The sequence below is a fragment of the Trachemys scripta genome, chromosome 1 (genome assembly GCF_013100865.1).
Source record: "Trachemys scripta elegans isolate TJP31775 chromosome 1, CAS_Tse_1.0, whole genome shotgun sequence".
Lineage (NCBI taxonomy): Eukaryota > Metazoa > Chordata > Testudines > Emydidae > Trachemys > Trachemys scripta.
In genome coordinates this window covers 285328335-285352989 of record NC_048298.1, presented here as the reverse complement: position 1 = coordinate 285352989, position 24655 = coordinate 285328335, and the positions used below count along the sequence as shown (strand labels likewise).

The following is a 24655-nucleotide window of genomic DNA, read 5'->3' as shown; positions in this document are numbered from 1 at the left end:
CTATTACTCTCAGGGCCCTGAGTTGGAAACCAGTGGAGCAGGGAGGGCTTGGGTTCCTCTACCCTCAGCCACTGCCACTTGCCAGTTTCAGACTTCAATCAATCACTCACAGAAGCACAAAAATGAAAGAGGGGGAAAAAATAAACCACACAGTTTCTTTTCTTTAGAAATGTATTTTGTAACAAAATATTAACATTCAAAAGAAATGTGTATTTTACAATATAAAATAATTGCTACTGAATTCAGCTTGGTTGCTTCAGTAAATAAACCTCGGAGGAGGTGTAAAAACATGTTTGGTATTATACAAAAATTCTACTACAGGATTTACAATTTGCTGTAGGAAAAAATGCATGTTCAATAATTACATAAATACTCTTGACAGATTTCTATGTCCCATTATGTACTCTTTTTACCTTCCCGGTTTGGAAGAGATCTGGTGACCAACCTTCTGGTCTAATTATTCATGACAGTTTGATTTTCTATAATACTGAAAAGTTTAACAGAAATCTATTAAGTTAAAAAGAAAGAATATATTACATTTGCTAATTGCAAACAATCTTTTAGCTGCAATTTTCCCATTGGGATTAACAAAGTGCACCAGTTAAACATACATTAAAAACAGTTTAAAAACATTAAATATACAACAGCAAGAGATTTTAAATATTTTGTATCAAACACTATAGGACAAATATAATTTACAATTTTTTTGCACAAAACATTACATCTGAAATATAACTTTAGATATTACAGACTATAAAAATACATATTTTGCCTCTTAAAAAAGTATTCGCAGGTTCTGGCACAATGTAACAGTTCAAAGGAATTTAACACTTCAGATTTCTTCATATGTAATTGGATGTGCAATGATAGTTAATCAGACTTGCAATTAGTCATCTATAACTGCAAGTAAACTGTAAAGTCAGATCCCCTAAAAGAGCCCTTTCTAAATAATCCAAATGTAGTACCTGATTAGCTACAACACATATGGTGTGAATAGGGGTCATTCCTGTAAGGACTGACCACTCTAGCCCCAATTCAACAAAAAGCAAGCAAGCACATGCTTCACTTTAAGTATCTGCATAGCCCCACTCGCTTAAATGGGACTAGTTACATACTTAAGTTTACAACAAACTCAATTATTTTGCTAGATCAGGGACAGAGCACTCAGCACCTTGTAAGACTGAGCCCTTAATGAATTCTATGGCCACATTCTGCTCCATCCCATATTTACACTGAAGTCAATAGGGTAACAGCATGTCAGTCAGGGTGGAATTTAGAACTAGCAGTTCAAAGACGCAAGAACATCAGGCCAGATTTGGATTTCAGTTACATCAGTGTAAAATTAGTGGAGCCAGTAGAGTTACACAGGTATGAAACTGGTGTAAGATCAGAATCAGGCCCATTGTGTAATTTTACCCTAATATGTTTTTCTGGGGATCCCTCTGAAGCAATCCTAGGGCAAAATTCAACCTGAAGAGTTATATTCTGCCTACAGTTACTGCAACTGGGCCCTAAAGAATTTTTTCAATCATGTCTCCCAGTAGTCTCTGGCCCAGCTATATAACCATCAAACTTAAAAAAAGTCCTAAAAAAAATACATATTAATTTACAAGCAATATCAAGACTCAGTCTAGATCCCTTACTTTAAATGCCCCAAAATAAGTTGCTTCTTGAGATGAATCCAGTAATGATGGGTTTGATACCTGGATACTTATTACTTCTCCAGACTTTAGTTTAAAAAATCCTCCTATGTTTACAGAATAAAAATGAAATTCTGAATTTCCTGACCAATATTTGGTGCTTCCTCCCTTCATTAGGACATCAGAGCGTCTTATTTTAAGGTTTGTTTTACTCATGTACACCATCAGCTGAAGCCCTCTTCTAGTTAGGTCTCCTGAAGTTTCATGGTGTCTAAAACAAATGTTGGCATACAAGTAGTAAAACCCATCTTGATTGACTATTAGTTTTCCATCACGGAAGGTCATATTCGATAAGTTTGCCTGCCCTTTGTCATGATGCCAGGATGTAAGGTTCACTTTGCGTGTGCCTAGGGAAAAAGGTTAGCAGAACGTTACTTTTGTTCACAAACATTTTCTACAAAGTTAAAAGAGATACCATGGCTGGATTTTTAGTGTCAGTAACAAAGGTAGCTATTAAACTAAGGTAAAGGGTAAAAGTGAAGGGGAGAGAGCCACTATTGCCAAAAGGCTAAGATAAAAGTCTCAGGCTTTAGAATATCAGCCAATTGCCACAAAGGACAGGAAGAAGTTTCGTCTCCCCTTGTGAATACAACTAACTAGCTGTTCCTACCCACCCTTACTCTGGAGCATCAGCTATTAGAATTAATCAGGATGAGGTTTGTTTCACCAATAATCCGATCTTGACAAATCCTATATGGAATCAATTGCTAAAAACGGTCCCAACTAAAAAACATGTTTATTTAACATACTTCAGAGTGGATTTTGCACTAGCCAAGGAAAAACACTTGCTCTCCTTAACTATTTATATTAATACTAACCAAAGCATTTAAGAATAATCAGGGTAACCACTGTCTTGATAACTAATCAGGACTTTACCAAGTACTGCTCTCCATCACCACATAATTTGTTTCAATATTACTCACCACTAACCCAAGCGTGTACTCATTTCAAGACTGACTAACTCAGCTTTTCTACAGTACTCAACTCCATCTCTCTCCCTCATCTGTTGATTCCACCTCCAACTCAACACACTTCCGTACCCACTCCCACAGTGGCTGTCCCACCAAACGGTAGCCTTGTCTTCTCTCATTTCCATGCTCTCCCCTCCCCCTTTCCTGTTCTCATGCTGCAAAGCACCTCTGAAGAAAGTCCACAATGACTTTGTACTTTCAGGTACAAAGTTTCTCCCTCCTTCACCTCTGCCTTTTACCTTGCTAAATAAATCTACTTCTTGAGACGCCTGCACTGCAGCCCCCATGACTAATAATTTCCATCTCTCCTCAGCTGAGTTTCTCAAAATATCTTGAAAGCCAAAACAGATGTTCTCTGAACAACCGGCTTTCTCTGCCCCTCCCAGTCTTCCCTTCCTCTTTCTAATTTCAGAGAGATTTCTCGTGGTATCCAAACTAATCCCAAATCCTGACTTTTCTTGTTCCATGCCTTATAAGAACATAAGGCCATACCAGGTCAGACCAAAGGTCCATCTAGCCCAGTATCCTGTCTACCGACAGTGGCCAATGCCAGGTGCCCAGAGGGAGTGAACCTAACAGGCAATGATCAAGTGATCTCTCTCCTGCCATCCATCTCCACCCTCTGACAGACAGAGGCTAGGGACACCATTCCTTACCCATCCTGGCTAATAGCCATTAATGGACTTAACCACCATGAATTTATCCAGTTATCTTTTAAACTCTGTTATAGTCCTAGCCTTCACAACCTCCTCAGGTAAGGAGTTCCACAAGTTGACTGTGCGCTGCATGAAGAACTTCCTTTTATTTGTTTTAAACCTGCTGCCTATTAATTTAATTTGATGACCCCTAGTTCTTGTATTATGGGAATAAGTAAATAACTTTTCCTTATCCACTTTCTCCACATCACTCATGATTTTATATACTTCTATTATATCCCCCCTTAGTCTCCTCTTTTCCAAGCTGAAGAGTCCTAGCCTCTTTAATCTCTCATCTGGGACCCGTTCCAAACCCTTAATCATTTTAGTTGCCCTTTTCTGAACCTTTTCTAGTGCCAGTATATCTTTTTTTGATATGAGGAGACCACATCTGTACGCCGTATTCGAGATGAGGGCAGACCATCGATTTAAATAAGGGCAATAATATATTCTCAGTCTTATTCTCTATCCCCTTTTTAATTATTCCTAACATCCTGTTTGCTTTTTTGACCACCTCTGCACACTGCGTGGACATTTTCAGAGAACTATCCACGATGACTCCAAGACCTTTTTCCTGACTTCTTGTAGCTAAATTAGCCCCCATCATATTGTATGTATAGTTGGGGTTATTTTTTCCAATGTGCATTACTTTACATTTATCCGCATTAAATTTCATTTGCCTTTTGTTGCCCAATCACTTAGTTTTGTGAGATCTTTCTGAAGTTCTTCACAGTCTGCTTTGGACTTAACTATCTTTAGCAGTTTAGAATCATCTGCAAACTTTGCCACCACACTGTTTACCCCTTTCTCCAGATCATTTATGAATAAGTTGAATAGAATCGGTCTGAGGACTGACCCTTGGGGAACACCACTAGTTACCCCTCTCCATTCTGAGAATTTACCATTAATTCCTACCTTTTGTTCCCAGTCTTTTAACCAGTTCTCAATCCATGAAAGGACCTTCCCTTTTATCCCATGGCAGATTAATTTACATAAGAGCCTTTGGTGAGGAACCTTGTCAAAGGCTTTCTGGAAATCTAAGTACACTATGTCCACTGGATCCCCCTTGTCCACGTTTGTTGACCCCTTCAAAGAACTCTAATAGATTAATAAGACACGATTTCCCTTTACAGAAACCACGTTGACTATTGCTCAACAGTTTATGTTTTTCTACGTGTCTGACAATTTTATTCTTAACTATTGTTTCGACTAATTTGCCCAGTACAGACATTAGACTTACCAGTCTGTAATTGCTGGGATCACCTCTAGAGCCCTTTTTAAATATTGGTGTTTTACATTAGCTAACTTCCAGTATTGGGTACAGAAGCCGAGTTATCTTCTTCCTCACCCGTATGGTCAACCTTTCTCTAATCTAGGACCTCCTCTTCAGCTTTTTTTTGGACCGGTAGCTACTACCTATCTCCCTCAATCCTTTGTCTCCGAACAGTGGCCACCCCCACTCCCTGAAAGACTGAAACCCCGAGCCCTGGCAGGCGCACCCCAGTTCTTGAACTTTTGACAGTAAGTTTGGCCACCGCATCCTAGAATGTGCTTTCCTACATACACGGTCTCAACTTTTTCCTCCAACTCCCCTAAAGTCTGCTTGCCATCTCTCCACTCCATTAAAGCCACTATAAAGTCACCAATGGCCTCTTCCTGGCCAAGTCTATGGTCCTCCTGTCTGTTCTTAATCTCTCAGCTGATTTTGACATTGTCAATGACTCCCAGCCACCTCTGTTTGCTGCTCTACCTGCACTTGCTTAACTTTATGCTTATCTATTTCTCCTACTAATCCAGATAGGTGGAGGCGTAAATAATACATCTGTGTAACACACTGCATGGGCTGGCAGTAAACTTCTGTATACAATTCAAGGTCTAGTTAACAATTAGACAGTGAGCTCCTTGGTGGAAGGATTTTTTTTATTTTAAAAAGCCACACATACTTACAGCACTGAATAAATAAGAAATGGTTACCACCTACAAAGCCCTACTGTCCTGCCAACCAGCCGTCTCCAATGACCTCTCCCTCTGACCCACTAGTGTCCCATATGAACACAGGCAACTGTTCCAAAGCTGAGGTTCACAGGAACCATTCTCCAAACCAGGGCCCTATTAGTGGTACTGCAGTAGCACCAGGAGGCTACAGTAAGGCTCCTTTGTTTGCACAGTGCCTCGTACATGTAGTTAAAAAAGACCGTCCCTGCCCAGAAAAGCTTATCTTGGTCAATACGATGCAAAGGGTGGATGAAACAAAAATGGGTGGAGGAAGGGAAAGATATACAAATATGTTTTTATGTGGACTATGTGTAGACCTGCCTAATTTAATCAGCTGGTAATGTGTGTCAAATCACATAGGAGAGGGGGAGAGATTTCCTCTTTGCCAATGGAATTCACTACTATTGGAAATACACATAAACCTAAGGTTGGGCCTATTCATAAACTGGTGAAAGATGAACCTTTTGTCCCGACTTATCAATTTTCTTATTTGGCTTACTAGTCTTCTTCATCGATGCATTTTAACATTGTGGGCAACATGGGATATTAGCTCCTTGTATATAAAGTGTCTACCATGTAAACTCAGCCAGATTATGGTGTTGGGAACCATATGAATGTTTGTAATAAATAGACTACAGTATCTGAAAACTAAGTCTGGAAAGTTCAATAGTAGGTTCCCTTTCTCCCCTGCATGATAGCTTCATATTTCTTCCACATTTAATTTATTGGGCACAGCAAATTTCATAGAAACACAGGCAATAAAAAGTAAACATGGTTTTAGCTTGAGATAAAGGAAAACTAAAAAAAAAAATCAACGTAACTGTGCCTTTTTGCTATAGCATAACAATGTATATTGTACTTGAGGTACATAAGATAAGCAAGTGGGAAAATACTCCAAATCCTTATGTAACAGAAAAGCCTTTACATACAAAATTATCTGCTTATAGGCTTAACTCAAAGCTTGAATGAATACAAGACTCTAGTGTACGGCTTAGTCACATAGACTTGGTGATTCATACATCATTCTAGCTCTGTAATAACTGTACAGGAACAAGATCCTTATATTTCTAGGTGGTCCAATTAGTGGAGCTCTCAGGCCAAGAGTTTCAAGAGGGCTCGAATTCTGGGGTCCTCAACTTGAGATACCTTTAAAGGATCCAATTTAAGAGGGTGAGTATTCAGCACTGTGTGAAAATTAGGCCCTTTTAAGTTCCCATATTGGGGACCCACAAACTAAGGCACCCAAAATCCTTGCTCCCCCATTCCTCCCATGGAGCTGATATACTTGGGAATCAAACAGGATACAATGGAAGGTGAATAATTTAGGGGTGTTAATAGAGGTGATCAAGGTCATAAGTTATTCCAAAGTGGTTATAGGTAAATATAGGTTGTTTAAATTGTGTGTAAACTGGCAGATTCTGGGTACGGCTTTTGTGCATACCTGGAAGCTGCCACCTTAACAGTTAAGGAACCTCAATGCTTTGTAAGGGTGATTTTAAAAAATCATGAGGGAATAGTTGATAGCATGGAAGGAATTTTTGGAATAGTTTTAGGGGGTATCATTCTGGTGATCCCATTGGATGCTAGGTTCCCATTTACAAATACAATGAGATGTGTCAGATGTAGTTGGACTTAGAACATATGACTGAAGGACTTGGTGTGCCCAGAGATGGCCTGAGGATAGGTTAGAAAAGTATACTGAGAGATCTGTTTTTGGACTTTCTTCCAGTATTGGTAGCAGTCACCACAGAGGTGAAGAATTTAGTAACCAATAGGTTCATTTTTGGTGGGACAACCTGGCAGTGGTCCACCGAATTAACAGAGTCTGCAAGGTTGCCATGGGCAATGCAGCTAAAGACATCTGTGTTGTGTTGAAAAATATTCTGATGTTCAAAGAACATGTTCCCAGTATTGACAATAGTATGGATTCACGGAGTTAGCAGCATTCACCAAAGACCCATTGCCAGTGATTTATTTTTTCTAGAGCCATGGCTCCTAACATTGCTAGGGCTGACAGAAAGTTCCATTGCCTCACTGACATTCAGCATCCATTTCAGGTGACTAGATATACAGAGATGTACACAACGGACTGGCAGCATCCACCACACCAGGTAATCTCCCTGGCCTGTCATTTCATTGCAGGCTGGTGAGATTTGCTGATCTGTTAGAGGATTCTTGGTCAAGAAGCTCTGGGAAGGCTGGTCCAAATGTGAAGGATGAATAGAAGATGCCAGGCAACAGATAACTATACAGATCTTTTAGGTCAGTTGAGGCTTTGCCTCCAGAGTATGTTCGTGGCAGCGAAGAGGCATTGCTCTAAGCATTCGTAGTGTTTAGTGTTGGCCAGGTCATGCCTGGGAAACCAAGGGACAGTTCCAGACATGAACTGGACTGGCAGAGGGGCAGGTGAAAAGGGTCGAAGGCTGAACAAGCAGAAGTGGAGAGCCATAACAGCTAAGAGAATGCCCAGATGAACATGTCCAATGAAAGCCATAGAAACATTTGTGGCCCTGCACCGAGCCAGATTTTGTATTGCACATGGCAATGGCAGCTACCTTACCAGATATCCATGTGCTGCAATATTGAGAAAGGTTTTAGTCTGTGTATAAGGTGCAGTCCAGCAAACTTTGGCATGCATTCCTTTATGACCTGTGCAGCAACATTCGAGGCATTTGATTATCTGAAAGATCCAGGTGGCTGGACTCTTGTGATTGAAACGTTCTAGCCTATGCCTTCCCTACAATGGGAACAAGGGCAGATGTCTGGATTTGCAGACACCTGATAGTGCATTGAGCCCACAAGAGGGAAGGAAAACAGCAGGCAAGTCACAGATGGGTTTTCAGGGCAGAGTTGTCAGTCTCTGATGATTTAGGAGGAGCAGCAGCATGTTGTAGGCCAAGCGCATGCCTCTTCTGTGCTCCCTGATGGGCAAATTATCTAGGTCTTGAATATTCACTGAAGGGAAAATGATCTTGGGTTTTAGATGGGGGTGGATTTGAGACTCGGGAGCTAACAGGAACATCAGCCAGAGTACCCAGCTGTTGCTGGTCGCCAACCATGGTTGTACGGAAATGCTCACAAGGTGGGTATGACTGGAGCAATCAACCCTGCTTCTGTGGATTGGGCCTGGAAGAGTGTGAACCAAAAGGTCACCAGAGTCTTTGTGAACACTGATGGCACAGAGATCACACGCAGAAGATTCAGGGGTGGCATTCCTGAGCATTACAGGGAAAATGGGCATGTTTATCAGACAGAGACTGATGTGGTTGGGAGAACTTACAGACTGGATTGATGGGAGGCAGGTACCCGGCAGTGTGGTGTGGGCAAGCTATCTGCTGGCACCACTATATCTGAGGTCTAGGGCAAGTGAGAGGCTCAAAGAGGCCAGTTCCCAGGAGTAAACATAATAGCCAGAATGGTGGCCCCAATTAGCCTGGAGGAGGAAGGGGAGACCTTAAGCCTTCACAGACTGAGGTGCCCTTCATGCACCCTCATTCCCCCTTGAGAAGAAAAGCAAGAAAATCCAGAGGAGTGCTGAGTTCTAAGGATTAGATTCAAACCTGGATATTGGCACAGAGGCTATTTAGCATCACACTACACTCCAATGTCTGGTATTTGGGTGTGGGGGATAAGACCTCCATTCAAGTTAACAAAATAACAGCCTTCCAATTTAAAATCCATCCCTTCGTTTGTATTTCATTCTCCTGCTAGTCCTGATCATCAGCCACTTTTGAAAGTCTTTGTCCCAGGGCTTTATGGATTGTTCAAAACTGTGTAATGCAGCCAAAATAGTCTTACAGAAATATTTGATTAAAAGTGAACTTACCAACTGGAATATTTTTATCATCAATAATGAGATGTGCAAAGGGCTGCTTCTCAGGTTTGTTTCTCTTGGACAGATCAAACCATGGTGCTTCCATTATAGCTAGAGATAAAAAGTTATATTAACTCAAAAGAAACAAATTTAGTAGGATTTCAAATACTTATTATAAGCCACTTATTACCTTTTCCTGATCTTGGTGGCTCTCTTCCAGCAATGATGCGCTGTATCTCCTAAAATGAAAAAGAGCTATTACTCTGTCATGTCCTGAATAATGTACTGTACTGCAGATTATGTAATGTAATCCAATAAATTTTGATGATATAATTTTTCAGCACTGTGTATTCAGGTGTCTGGAATATATGTTTTCAACCTTCCAGGATGTAAAACGTGACCACAAGAGTCAACTTACAAGAGTCAACTTACAAGAATCAGCTCCTTTCTATAATGGGGGCACTATGTCCAATATTTCCAGAAAAGGAAAACAGGAATGATGGTATTTATAATTACTTCACATATCTTCGACTATTCAATTATCAGGGGTACTGTCTGAAAACTGAAGATCATGCTGAAAGGATGGCTATAACCTTTTGATGTCACTGTGCTTAGGGTAAATGCATTTCTTTAAGTGTAAATGGTCAGAGCAACATAGTATTGAGTAAAGTAAAGTAAATATTTGTCACACTGAACATTGTGCAATATGGAGTAATTTAGATACCTGGGGCCAGACTGTGCCATACAGGGGCAGCATGCAGTCACGTTCACAAGAATTCAGGGAGGCCGAGCATGTTGACTGCATCACCCTTTATGGGTGCTTAGGAGGCTGCAGAGAGTTCTCTCCTTCACAACCAGCCATTTACGGGGGCTGTTGCAGAAGGACAATGATGCTTCTTCCTTGGGATGGGGCTTGTGCCCTAGAGATCAGCAGGCAGCTGTCCCTGCACACAAATGAGTGAAGGGATTGCAAGTGTGCCTGGCCCTTTGTAGAGTATGCAAGAATGAGATGGGTAAGGCACCTTGCACATTCATACAAGGCCCAAGCACAGCCTGGACAAGTGTTAATTAAAACTGTAAGTGAATTTCAATGTTAATGAAAAGAAACTATATATTGGTAGAGCCAGGCATAGCAAAACCAAGAGATATTTAAGCTGTCACATATGCACCTCTGCTCCTGAACAGTCACTCCCCAACATTCCAGTCCTGATCTACTTCTGTCCGGATCTTTTTTGCAAGTAGAGACTGAAATTGTAACTTTAATGAGTGGAAGCAGTGTTTTGTGGGTAAGCCACAAAACTGGGACTCAGGAGTTCCAGGTACAGTTCCCAGCTCTGCCCCAGACTTCGCAAACTTGGGCAAGTCAAACTCTCAGTGCCTCAGATCCCCATCTAAAATGGGGGTAAAACTTTCCTTCTCCTACCGCATGTCTTGTGTAATTATATGGCATACTCTTTGGGGCAGAGATTGTCATACTGGTTTTGTACAGTGCCTAGCCCAAAGGAACTCCAACCTTAGCTGACCTCCAGATAGTATGATAATACAAATAAATAATAATCAGAGGTTTTATGATGCAGACATCATAATCAATCCCTTATCTCAGATTTTTCAACGTGTCCCTGTTTTCTGTAGGTTTATCCTTTAGTCTAAATTCTTTGGGACAGGGACTATCAAAATAAATGAACCAAGTGCATTTTGTAATGCATTATTATTTCTTTTACTGTTTGTTCTCTTGCCAATTCTCAATATTATTTGCAACAGATCTCCTAGATATTCATCTAAATTTGCAATAATCTATTGTATTCTGAATTACTGCCATCTTGTGGAGTTTGATATGTAACACCAATTCTAAATATCAAGGAAATGTTGCTTTTATGTAACTTTGTAACCACAATTAAATGAAGGTGCTCTGTGTGTGTAGATATCTGCTGAAAGGGGAAAGTAAGCATAGTTCAGTAGGCGTCTATATGCTAAACCAAAATGGAAAGCCACAGCAGCATGAAAGTCATAGTATGACTATCAAAGTAAAGTAGCTCTGCTGAAATGCTGATGAGTTTATAGATAAGATACTTTCTGCTGTACAGCTGAGCAAAGAAGCAGATGAATTTTATTTTTGTTGAAGTTGCAAAGTGTTCCCTCCCCAATGTTGGTGGGAAAATTGCAATTCAGCCCCCTTCCCCTCACTGGTTCTTCTGCTTTCATGCCAGTTATTAGAATACATGGGTCAGCACAAGCTGCGGTTTAGTCACACAGAAGACTGGACTCAAGCAAAGATCTACTGCGCCAATATGAACTACAGCGCCAATCTTTTATCCACCCACACAGACCTTGTTACCTCACTTGAAGGGGTAAGAGTAACAACAGTGGGCACTAAATATTCCTTTGTGCCAATAGCTACAAGGTCCCTGAAGAGGACATGCCACCATGAGGGGGAAGATCTAGAGAGCATAATGATGGACAGGCCCCCTGCGAGGACGCCCTTTATTTCAGAGCATCCATGAGATTAGTACCCTTTGGTTCCAGCCCCAACCCACCCTTCCCCCAGCCAGCCCCCATCCTCATTCCCTAGAGGGGATAATCCCTTCTTTATTGTGTTGCTTCAGAGCCATGGAAGTATTTGCTTGGTAATTTTCCCATTCTGTGTAATTTGGGGACATGATTATTTAGTCCTAGATTTGTTTGAAGGGATTAGTTAACTGTCCAGTTGTTTAGGAAGTATATTTACTGCAAATTACATCCTTCTTGAGAGACCACACAAAGACTAATTGCTTTCATTGTACAGCGAACTATAGTAAAGCACTCATGAAGTTGCACTCTTCTACAATCCCAGCAGTGGTTTCAGGGGTATCTGACACAGGAGACTAATCCCTTTTTGGCACAATGCCAGTCAGGGATCATCTACCCAAGTGATATTCAGTGTGGTTCATGAGCCGCAAGTGGCTCTTAAATGTGTCTCCTGCAAATGTTTGCAGCACATGGTATTAAAACACGGTGTGATTTAATAATTAACCAATCTAAGTTAACAACCTATCAGTATGCTTCTACTATATTAACCAATTATAGTTAATAAGATACTTGATCAGTCATTTTGCGGCGAGATTCTCTTATAATATATATATAAAAATAAAAGAGAGAGCTCGATCAGGGGTCGGCAACCTCTGGCACGCGGCTCGCAGGTGAGGGATGTGCTGGCCATGGCTTCCTGCCACCCCCACTGGCCTGGGATGGCGAACCGCGGCCAGTGGTAGCCACAATCGGCCGAACCTGCCAACGTGACAGGTGAACAAACTGGCCCGGCCTGCCAGGGTGCTTACCCTGGCGAGCCGCATGCCAGAGGCTGCCGACCCCTAATATGGATAATAAAAATTAAAAGAAATATTTCCCATCATACTGTTTAAATATGACTATATAGTAATACAGTAAATGAAACAATGAATTCACACAATTGTGGGTCATCTGGGTAACATTGATCTCTAATTTGGTTCCAGAACCACTGAGATCTGAGTATCACGGATGTACCCTGTCACAGATGTATTCACTTTATGATTCTACCTCACTAACATTTACAGAAAACGGAGTACAATTAGGATTTGCACAAAGCAGGAATAGAACACAGCCAACACCCCAAATTACTCCCAGTTATAGGTTAATTTTCAGGTCATGGTCACATACTTCAGTCTTACTCTGTATACTTAAACCCAGATATAAGCAATGTTCTAAATCTTAAGAGTTTATTATAATTTCTTTTTAAAACTACAATGCACCATATTTTGATTTTTGCAGGCAGTCACAGTCACCTATTCAAACAAACTTTCTAAGGCCCTGATCCTTCAAACGCTGACCCACGTCTACATTTTCAGTGGGCCTACTCACAGTAGTAAAATTAAACATGTGCATGTTTCTAGGATTGGGCTTACTATAATCATGTAGTAACCACCACAATGATAGGCCAGAAATTCAACTCAGACTGCTCTACAACAAGTATTAAATTCCCCCAAAATCTTCAGTGCTAACCAGGCAAGCATTTAAAAACCAAATGAATCTGCAGTTTAGTGAATTTTTTAACATGTGATGCATTTACAAAGGTCTTATTTTCATAAAACAGAAAAAAGCCTTTGCTGAGACTATCCTGGTATATTATGAATTTTTTTTTCCACTTTATTTTATTTATTAAACAGAACGTCTATTTCAGTAAAGGTCCCCTTGGGTTTTCACACAACCCAGCAGAAAAACATCACAGCAGAACAGCAATTTTAGCTTTTATAAAAGCAGGCTGTTTTAAGGGGTTTACATCCAGTTTGCGAGTCTAACATTTCACAAGGCATTAATGGGTAGGGTGTTTTATATTCCTGGAGAGTTGGGAATTCTACTTACCAAAGGGATGCAACACTTTACTTCCGGTAGGTAGCTAGGTATCAGACCTAAAATTACAAGTAAAACTTTCAAAAGCACCTAACTGACATAGGAGCCTAAGTCTAATTGTACTTATGAAATTGTACTATTTGTATCTAATATTACTATTTTTAGAAAAGCTATTTTAAATTAATTTATTAATTCTAGAGCTTAGTATAATTTTATTCTCTTAGGCTTTGTGCCATTTCCCTTCCTGCAGTCTCGAACAAAGGGATGTAAATATGTTTGAAAAAGCCTCCAGGCTTTTGAAACCTAAGTGGACCCTTTTGACATTCAGCTATATTACAGTAATCCCTTATGGTGCTATCTTTAATGCTACTACCTCTGCTCATTTAAAACTAATTGATACCAGGAAGAGATTCTGATCATCTTGCAGGAAATTCAGCGGTTTGAAGAATTCTCCAGAAGCTACATTAAAGACACCAATCCTGTAACTCTTAATATCAGTATTCCCAGTATCTGTTACAGAAGAGGTTGCAGGATCACGATCACAAATATTGGACAACTTATAACTCTGAAACCTTGCCTCTGAAGCACTTTGTTAATAACCACATGTGCTTAGAATGTTTGTTAAGCACATAGAAGTCTTTATAAGGGCCATCCTGGAGGTCTAGCAGTGAAGTGTTTTGTTGCCATGCGGGAGACTAGTTTAGGCCTGAAGCTGCCAGGGTCCAGGAGCACTGCCAAAAATATGTTACTTCATAGATTGACCCCAGCTATGTGTTTGTCGTTCTCTCTTTACTGCCAGACTTATGGTAGTCTTTTTAAAAAGTGTGGTCACTGTGTTTGGACTGCCAAAAGGGCTTTTAGGGTTACATGAAAGAAAAAAAGCAGCCAAGCCAAGCCATGCAACCACAAACAAGAAAATTACGGTATATTACTTGTCTACCTAAAGCTGAGACCATGTTCTGATCTCAGCTACATCAGTGTAAATCTAAAGTAACTCCACTGATGACGACAAAGTTACTCCAGATGTGCACAGGTACTTGAGATCAGAATCTGGTCTGTGATGAGGAAACACCACACTAAGGATGAACAACCCCGTAATACATTATTGATACTTGTAAAACAATAATAGTTTAAATGTGCTGCCCCTGAACATGCTGCTCTCTAAGCAACATTTCCATCACCCAAAAATGTGTCAAATAATATCGGCATAAATATTAGATTTAGTTAGAAAATGCTTTAATGAGGTTTTTTTTTGTTTTTGTTTTTTTTTTAAAAAAGGGGGAAATGTTTTGGGCCCCATCCTGCAATGGAACACCCAATGACTTTAGTGGGAGCACTAAAATACTTCCAGATTAGTCCCTGTTGTGGATGTAAAGACTAATCTATACATATGCAAGGAACATATGCAGATACGTACCAGTGCACAAAAAACTAGAAAATGCAGCCTGCTACATAGAACATGAAACTGATTAGTCTATTTTCATTGGACAAACTGAATGAAGTGCAAAAAGTAAAAAATCATAAATGACAAGAAGTTAATTAGATTTTAAAGTGTTGCATTTCAGTAACTTATTGTATAATTAGTATTGCAAATAAGAAAGTGTATATTTTAAAAACATACATGTAGTAATATTCTGATAGGAAAGCAACGCTTTCCCATGTTCCCGGTATGCCCCTTACACCAGGGGCTAGAACAAAGAGAGATCCAGCCAATTTCCAGCCACTTTGCATTGTCGGAGCAGTGAAGATCGAGATGGTGCAAGCCACAGAATCCGACCCATGATTTTTACCTTGACATTGGCCCTTTAACAGCTGGGATATAGGCTCATTCAGCTGAAGAGATGCACGTGAGGCTAAGTTAGCATTTATTTTTCTTATTTTGGACTTACCTCCCTCAGTGTCAACACATAGGGCCAAATGAACTAGGATGCAGATCTGGTTACCCAGTGTCTCATATATACACATTCTCTTTTACTGTGTTCAAATAAATTCAAAATCGGATTATTTTGGTGAGAGAAATTTTACTCTTCTCTTAAACTAATAGCCATCAACCAAAATAAACATCAGTCAGGATGACAGGACATGCAGCTTCCACTAAAGCCAACGCCTTTGTTGATTAACCAGCAGCGGATGACCAGCAGATAGTGCTTCCCATTCACTTACTGAAACTACACACTCCATCCACAGAGCTCCCTGGAAGAGTACTGCACACAGAATACAAATATGCACACTTGCCATTAACTCCTTTTTCTCCCCTCTAAAGTATATGGTGGATGATTTCAGCAAATATTAGGAGAACCCCAACAGCTGAGTCCAAATTTTCCTGACAGTCTTTGAAGGAGACAGGCTGGACGGAAGAAAGGGGCAAAATATCTGAAATCTTAGGAATGTACAGGAGTTCATATAACTGAGGGAGTTACTATAATTATCCTCAGACAAAAATAGTCTGTACCATTCATGTAACCTATGGTATAATCCATGGTACAGATGAAGGCAGCAAAGTAGTAATGGACCAGGGGATTCTGACACATGAGACTATTATAAAACAAAAGTCAAGGATTTAGCACTCTCAGCAATGTAATAATTCTTTATTAGATGGCAATTAGGTTGAAATAGCACAAAATACTCATATGAATGTGCTAGGAGATCAAAAGCATAAATTGCCCTTAGGAACCTGGGTGATTGTGACAGGTACACCAAATTTGTCCAGTTTCCCCTCTCCCCCCACATCCCCATTATGGCTAATGACTTTATCTGACTAATTTCCCTGTTCGGGCTTGTCTACCCTAGCACTTTACAGTGCTGCAACTTTCTCCCTCAGGAGTGTGGAAAAAAACAACAACACCCACCTGAGCACTGCAAGTTTCAGCGTTGTAAAGTGCCAGTGTAGACAGTGCACCAGCTCCGGGATCCATGCTCCCAGCACTGGTAGCTACGCCCCTCGTGGAGGTGGGTTTTTTTTAGAGCACTGGGAGAGCTCTCTCACAGCGCTGTGTCGCGACTACACAAACCACATTAAAGTGCTGACGTGGCAGTGAAGATGTGCCCTTAGTGTTTGGGAGTAAGCTGTAACTCTGAAATGCCAAGCAGGAGCTACCTAGTTATCATGCTAATCAAGACTTTCTTATTACATTGTTCAGACCCATTAACACAAAGGATCTGCTAATGGGTATGAGTGCAACTCCATGTGTACAATGCAACTGTTGTAAAATTATATTAAAAGGTGTGTTGTCTAGTTTTAGCCCCTTTCTACCAGATACATAGGCTTTGTCTACACTGGAAACTGAACAAAACTTTTGCTGTTGAGGTGTGAAAAAAACGCACCCCCAAACGTAGCGGCACACCTGTGTCACTAAAAGGTACGTAGGGTAGACATAACCATATTCTCAGCTACCGTAAAGTAAGAGGACTGCTATTTATCTTGAATTATTTCAAACTATCTTGTGTTGGTCCTCATTATCCTACTATCCCACTGCTGTAAGATTATCCTGCACTCTGCTCAGTGGTGTCAGCTCCCTCACTGGGCCTACAGAGTTCTCATTCTCCCTCAGGAGGAACGGTCCCCACACAACAGAGAGAACTGGTATGTGGGAGACAGTTCTCTGTGCAAAGAACAGGAGCAGTTCTCTCTCACATGGGGGAGTGTCACTCCTGGAATCCCACTCCATGCACGGAGGGCAAAGGGGGGGAAAAAAGGAGAGATGTATTTTGCTTGCCCACCACCTTTCCTCTGCTTGGGAATCTTGTTTGGCAAAAGAATGATGTCCCATCCGACTCACCAGGGACACAATCAGGAAGATTGGAGGGGAAAAAAAAAAAAAGATACTCTAACTCTCTCAAAACCAAAATGCTGATAAGTCTATACAAATACTGGGATAAATTACTACCATTTAGACTAGCCTGAGTGACAAATTGGCCAATCAACTAACCACAAACATTGTTTTTCCTCCTAGTGTGAATCCAAACTTTCTCCTCTTTAAACAAAATAAATAAAAAGAGAAAAATGCTAGTCAAAGCACCATTAGTCTGCATACAGACATGGTGAACCACTACCAAGGGGTTCATGAACAAATGCAACAAAATACCAAAGATGTTAAAGATTACAGTGCAACCACTAGTTCTATGTGAAGTAATAGGAAACAGGTTTTTTCACCCCTAAAAACTTCTCTCTCTCTAGATTTTCAGAAGCTCACATAAGTTTAAATATTAGTTTAATTCTCAGGGTGCACTCACCTTCTGCATAACTCCTTGCAAAGCCTGTTTTATTCTCCAGCATGATTCGGAGATTAATTTTGCTTCCTGATTTTCCAGTGTTGTCTCTTGCAAATCTGTGCTTTCTTGAAGTCTTAAAAGTGCTGTGAAACAGCGAGTGTCTTCTTTTGTAATTCTGTTAGGGTCCATCTGAAATAGATTTAAGACCATCCATAATCTAAGTTTGTCCAATAGTCCTTAACTCTGTATAACCAAAAGGTACACTTGTAAGCCACTCAATGCAATGTCATATTAATCTTACCTCTTACTGCTATAAAATATATTCTCAACACACAAAACTTCTATTCATGCAAAATAAGTAAATGGTGAGCAAAAACATAGATGTCTTATATTAAAGTAAAATCATACCAGATAAACTCATAAGGACTTTCAGATATAGTAGGAGCATGAAAAAAGAGTTTCTTTTAATATGCATTATGCTTTGCTGATTAAGTGCTGGACTTAGAGTTATTTTAACTTACTCATCCTTTTTTCCCCAAATTTCCTAAGGATATATAGCTGTAGGACATGGGATAACAGGACAAAGTATTTCCATGAAATCTTAAAAGGGACTCTATATTTTGCCTGTGCAGCAAATGGAACAGAGATCATGAAAATTAATAAATTTGGAATGAATCAAACAAATGATCAGTAAATTTGGAACCTGATCACATGAAGAATGATCTCACGCCAATTGTAACCACTGGGTAATTACATAAAAAATGGATTAATCAAGCTTAGAAGACTCCAGTACATGGATCAGTGTCTTTATGTCAAACAGCTTTAAAAGATGAACAACGTTCTGTAGTGGTAAAGTCAATTTTCTCTCTGCTTGGTCTGTGACAAGGAAAAACTGCCTTCAACTCTGGACACCACACTACATGATATTTATTGACGAACTGAAGCAGTTCAGGACAGCACTGCAAAAATTATCAGTAGCTTTGAGGCATTTATAAGGAAAGATGTTAAATACATATAAGCATGGCTAGGTGATAACCAAGTGTGTGGAGAAAACGTAATAGCCTACAAATACTTGAAGGGTGAAAACCTCATGAAGGGAGAGGAATTACTGAACATGGTACAAGGAGGTTATAACAACTAGAAATGCAATGAAATGAACAAAGAGAAAACTTAGGCCAAATATCAGGGAAAACATCTCAATAACCAGACATACTGGTCTGTGGAACAGCCACCTGAGGGATGTGGTAGAAGCCCAATACTTGGAACTTTCAAACTCAGCTAGAAAACCCACTATAAAATGTACCATGGAGAATACTCCTTCATTAGCAGAGGGATGGACTGAAGATTTAAAAAGTACTGTTAGGCTCTAACTTCTGTGATTGAATCAAATGTTAAGATTTAGAAGCACAGGCTTAGAATCTATTGCCATCCAATTTGAAGCAGCTCTTTTTCTACATTATTTTCAAGAGTGACTGGAATTTAAAATATTGTAAGCACTGTGTCTCAGAGTTGAATCATAAAACCATTTATTTCACATACTGAAGAAAAGAAAATAAAGCAGCCTTCTCTCAGGAGCCCAAGCAAAAATAAATATGTCTCATTTGTACTCAAGATGACAGAACACAGGGCCATGCAAATGGCATGTGTGATCAATGGAAAGCATGTTAAAGAAAGTATTGAACTTAATGGAATACCAGAGGTAAGGTTAGCGGATACAGAACTGCTAGCCAAAAAAACCCAAATGAATTCCTTTATATGCATTCTAAAGCATGAGAATGAAAAAGATTCAAGCTAGCCTAAAATAAAAAAACAAAACTTTTGATCAAGAGTGAATTTTAGAACACAGTGATCACCATTTAAAACAAATTAATATTTACTAATAGATGCCAAACTGCAGTGAATAATAAATGTAGGCTGGAATTATCAAAGGAACCTGAGGGATTAGGGCTATTCACTAGGAGTTGGGTTTCTAATTCATGTAGCCCCCCCCTTGAAATTCTTATCTACAATATAGTAACTTCAAGTATATGTTTACTTTTCAGTGGCAACCACTACTGCCAAGAGGTTACTACTGCAGTTTTTAATGTAATCAAAATAAAAGCTTCTGAAAAAAAGCTGACATGGGTGTTGTAACACAAACAGAAGATCAAACTTTGTAGGGGCCAGAGCCGGTATACAACAAGTCAAGTTCATCTGCAGCATAGCTTCAAAGACATCATCAATAGGCAATAAATCATGTGCATCAAATGGAATGTTGCTTGAACAAGATCAGCAGTGGATTGTATTAAAGTATTTATCTGGATTAGCTCTAATTTAGTACCTCATTTACTAAATGCTATTGGACAATATCCTGGAGAACATCTTTATGAATATAGTTAGAAAGGTTGATGGGGATATACTGTGAAATTTATGTGATTACTGATGGCTCTGAAAAGATGTGCAGGATTAGTTTAAATAATTCTGGTGAAGTTAGAAAACTATAGGGCTTCAGAGAGAACATTTGATTTGTGGTGGTCAGTTAACCTAGTTGATTGCTGCAGTCTTTCAAGGGATACTCACCCACCCACTGCCATTCCCATACTGTTTTTATTGTTTTTGAAAATTAGCTTGCCTGAGTAAAATTCTAAACAGAAGTTTATAGGAATCCACAATATTAATCAGAGGAACATTATAAAAGTTAGTCACCAAATTCCCATAGCATCAAATAGACATTACACACAGTTGTGGGACGGGGGAGAGAAAGAGAGAGATAGAGCTGCAGGCAAGACTTTTTTTAGGAAAGGCATTGGGAATTAATCTCACACATACAATCAAAATCAAATATCAAAATAGTTTCCAAGAAGTCTGTTGATATTCAGGTCAAAAGAACGCCATTACAATATTTTCAGTATTATTTTCTATCCTGTTACATATTTTAACAGTTAGCTTGCCCCCCCCCCCTTTTTTTTTTACACTATCACTGCACAATGAGTTGAGGTTTTCATTAAGCTCTCCACAGTATCAAATTGTCACTTTTTGTAAGCGGTTACACAATGTAGAATCTACAAACATGTATGAATAGTTCATACTTTTTCTTCTGATATACATTACCATGCATTTGTCAAGACTAAACTTCACCTGCCAATATGTGGCCCATCATTCTAGTATATTATGCCCCTCTGAAGTGCCTCAGTCTTTTCCAGTTTTGATTAACCTACATATTATCTCATTGGTAAAGTCTGTCACCCTACTGAATCTCCCTCACCCCCACAGAGTCCAAAGGAATACATTTATTTATAGAGCTGGTAAAAAATGGTTAAGTTTGTTTCATTAAAAATTTCAAGTTTTCTGGAAAAAAATGAAAACTTCATTTTGGACTCCTTCTCTCCCCTCTTCTTGTGACCAAAAGGAAAAGAGGGGAAAGGGAGAGAAAGGGGAAGAAACAAAACCCAAAACATTTTCCATGAAAATTGGAAAAAGTTTTAGTTCTATAATTGAAAAAATCCAAACACTTTCAAAAAAACATTTTTTATTTCCAAAGATGTCCGTTTCATTGAAAAAGGTTTTAAATAAAATATTTCAATCAGCTTTGTTCATTAAACATCTTCCCTTGTAATGGAACCATCATTAACCTTTTCTGACATTGAAAACTGACCATTTATTCCTGCTGTTGTTCTGCCTTTTAGCCAGCTTCCAATTTATCAAAGAACTTCGCCTCTCACTTTATCACTACTTGCTTTCCCTAACAGCCTCTTCTGTGGCACTTTCAAAAAGGCTTTTTGAAAGTTCAAATAAATTACACAAGCCAGTTCTCATTTATCCACTAGTTGGTTGGCTTACACACAGAATAGTAACAGAAATCTGAAAAACTTGGTATATGAAAAAAGCTTGTGAAATGGTCTTGTGTTAAAAGGTATATTTTCCCAAATGTTCAGTACAGCCTTTCTAATTCACACTTGGTTAATCCACACACCACTACCAGCTGAGTAGCTCAGCATCTTTGAGAAGAGTGCTCTGAAGACTCCTACTGCTACCCTGTCATAACCTTAACAAAATACATTAAAAGGTGCGTAAGTATACTATGAAGTACATCAGCATCATAAATAGTTTAAGCTATACTTGTCAAAAGTCATGCTCCAATTCACAGTGAAGTCAATGGAAGTCTTTTCATTGATCTCATGGAGTTGAATCAGGCTCTGCATGATTAAGTGCATTTTGTCAGGCAGCATAATTTCTGTTTGTTTCCCTTTCTGACTATATCAAAATTTCTGAAAATCTGGAATAGGTTACCATTCAATAGTGTGAATTAATGATATTCTCTTGTATTTTATGTGAACTATTCTATTTCTCCGTACAGAGAGAGATGACATTAAAAAATACTGAAGTCTCATTGTGTCTACAAATTGTAGAGAAATACTTTGTGCAAATCTAGTATCAAGTTGGGTCATTCAGATATTTTGGAACTAGTTCAGATTTACAAATAAAGGACTCAATCCTTTATTTATAAGTCAATAGGAGTTTCAGATCAGTTAGAGGATCAGGTTCTAAGTGTATAATTATATTTATATTGCTGTTTTTACATTATGCAGACTAAACAATAATGTATATGCCATGGGAATAATTCTGCCCTTTGTTACACCTGTATAACCTCACAGACTTCACATTGTTTACTTCAAAAAGAGGCAAAAAAAGTCAAGGATTCTATATGACTAAATGTATTTTGTTTATTTTGACAAGTAAGTTTAGTTGCAATGACTTCATAGCATACTAATTAACATACTATTGGGTGTTTTCTATAAGTTAAGATGTCTTAATGGAGATGTTTCAATGGGTTTGTAATGGAGAGAATACTTTTTCACCCTACAAGCTGAGTTACTTAGTCTAAATACATTAGTCTATTTCGCTGGCAAAAAAAACAGGTAATTCTAACCTACTTTACAATAAGTACCATAAATGAACTGTCACTCTGCTAAGGTACAGTCAATATAAGCTTGGAACAGGTCATACATATCTTTTAAAGGTAACGAATAAACACAAAGCATTTGGCAATAATTGAAAATAGAAAGGAATGAATTAGTAGGTGCGAGTAACAAATATAAACAATATTATAATAAATTTGGAACTGTCACTTGTTTTATTTCAATCACTTATTTAAATGTGCATGCATTTGTACTGCATCCAATCTGTATGTGGTCTAGATTTAGAGTATATTTTGTTGTTAATGTATCCAGTCTGTCCTGGGGCCCAAGAACAATTCTGTTTACCTAAAGTAGGACCTGAAAGAAAAATAGATTTCCACTTCTTCACTGACTTCAAATGAACAGAAAAGCACCATTTCTATGAAGACAGACTAGTGTTTGTACTATGCATATAAAAACTTAACACCCTAATTAAAACTCAGATCTCCAGTTTTTGGACAGTAAAACTTATATCAGATTCTACAGCATCTTTAGTTCACCTATTCTAAACTAGTAATATCCTTTTTTTGCAAACTTGAAAGAGCCCCGTCTTTTGTTTTACCCCTGAGAAAGAGCAAGCGTCAGCCCCCCACTTCCTTTGAGAAAGTTTGCAGTACCAGGCAAAAAAAATACGTAAGTGAATCCAACCAATGCAGTGTAATTTCCAAGAACAAAAAATAATCTCTAACAGCTTAAACCACTAGAAAGCATAACACTGTAGCCTGACCCCTCCCATTCTATCTCTGTGCAGATCTAATGTGCATAGCATTGCCCAATTGAAAACATTACTTTGCCATATTTTTGTGGCCTAGTAGGGCAGTCTAATTCTCCTCTCCTGGGAAATAAGCTAACAAGTTACAGAAGGTATCTTTTCCCTTTACCAGCCATTACACACCAAGTTCCACTGTGAAGAGCAGCAGCATCAAATTCACAAGGAAGGTTGTCTCTGAAGACAATCCTGGGACAATTCTTGTAGTAGTTTGCAAGTAGTTATTCTCCAAAAGGGAGCCAATGATAACTTAAATAAAATGCAGACTTCAGCCTAGGGGCCCTATTTGTTCTGTGCAACAGGAAAACTACTATTTGTTAGGGTCATTCATACATACATACAAACCTAGTTTAGATTTGTTCAAATTATTCTATTTTCTGAATTCTCATTTACCTGTATGTTTTTGGATGTCCTGGAAACAGTCATCATCATATTATGATGCCTATTTCTAAACTTTCCCACCCCTGGGCAAAACTACGCATCCGGGTGTAGCATACATGGACCAAGCATGGCAGATGGCCCCCTTTAATCAGCAGGGCAGTGGTAAGAAACAGAAGTGGGTAAAACTAACTTATCCTGAACTAGACTCCGTTTTCCCCTAAGTGAGAAGTGAATAAACTCAGTTTGCCCAGCTCACCCCCAGGACACGACTCCCTTGACTGGAGCCCACCTTCTTCCAACCCTCCTGCCCCGCCTCTCAGATCAAGAGCACTTGATGGAGAGTAAGCAAGAGATGTAAAGAAGCAGCCCGTGTCTCGTAACCCAACCCCTGCAGTGAGCAGATCCCCCGGGCGCTCGAGTGCACGCGCCCCTGGGTTACTCTGCAGACACTGGGGTCTGTGCACCTGACCTCCGCCTCTGCCCAGCCCGAGAGGCACCCGGCACCCACGTCCTCCCCTCCCGCCTTCTGTACCCCAGGGCTGCTCAGGCGCCGCGACACTACCTGGGCTCTGAAGCAGAAGAACAACGCGACGCTGCAGACCACCTGCCCCAGCCCGAGCAGCACCAGCGGGACCAGCAGGGCCCTGGCGGAGGCTAGAGGCGGCGGCGGGTGCGGATGAGGCGGCGGCACCGACTGCGGCTGCTGCTGCGAGCCCTCTTGGGGGGCGCTGCCGCCCAGCTCCTCGGAGCCGCGCAGGTACTTGGTGTAGTCTCGGCTGGCGCGCCGCATGGCGCTTCGGCAATCTCCAGGCAGCTCGG

The 24655-nt window shown here is 39.8% G+C and overlaps 1 protein-coding gene across 1 annotated transcript; it reads right to left on the bottom strand.

Annotated features, from left to right (window-relative positions):
* Positions 1–221: 221 nt before the first annotated feature.
* Positions 222–24655, bottom strand: TNFSF11 (TNF superfamily member 11). The gene is made up of 5 exons (XM_034759408.1): positions 24399–24655; positions 17771–17938; positions 9366–9414; positions 9188–9286; positions 222–2047 (listed from the first exon to the last, which is right to left on the bottom strand). The coding sequence occupies exons 1-5, from the start codon at positions 24624–24626 to the stop codon at positions 1626–1628; spliced, it is 966 nt and encodes a 321-aa protein (XP_034615299.1). The 5' UTR covers positions 24627–24655; the 3' UTR covers positions 222–1625.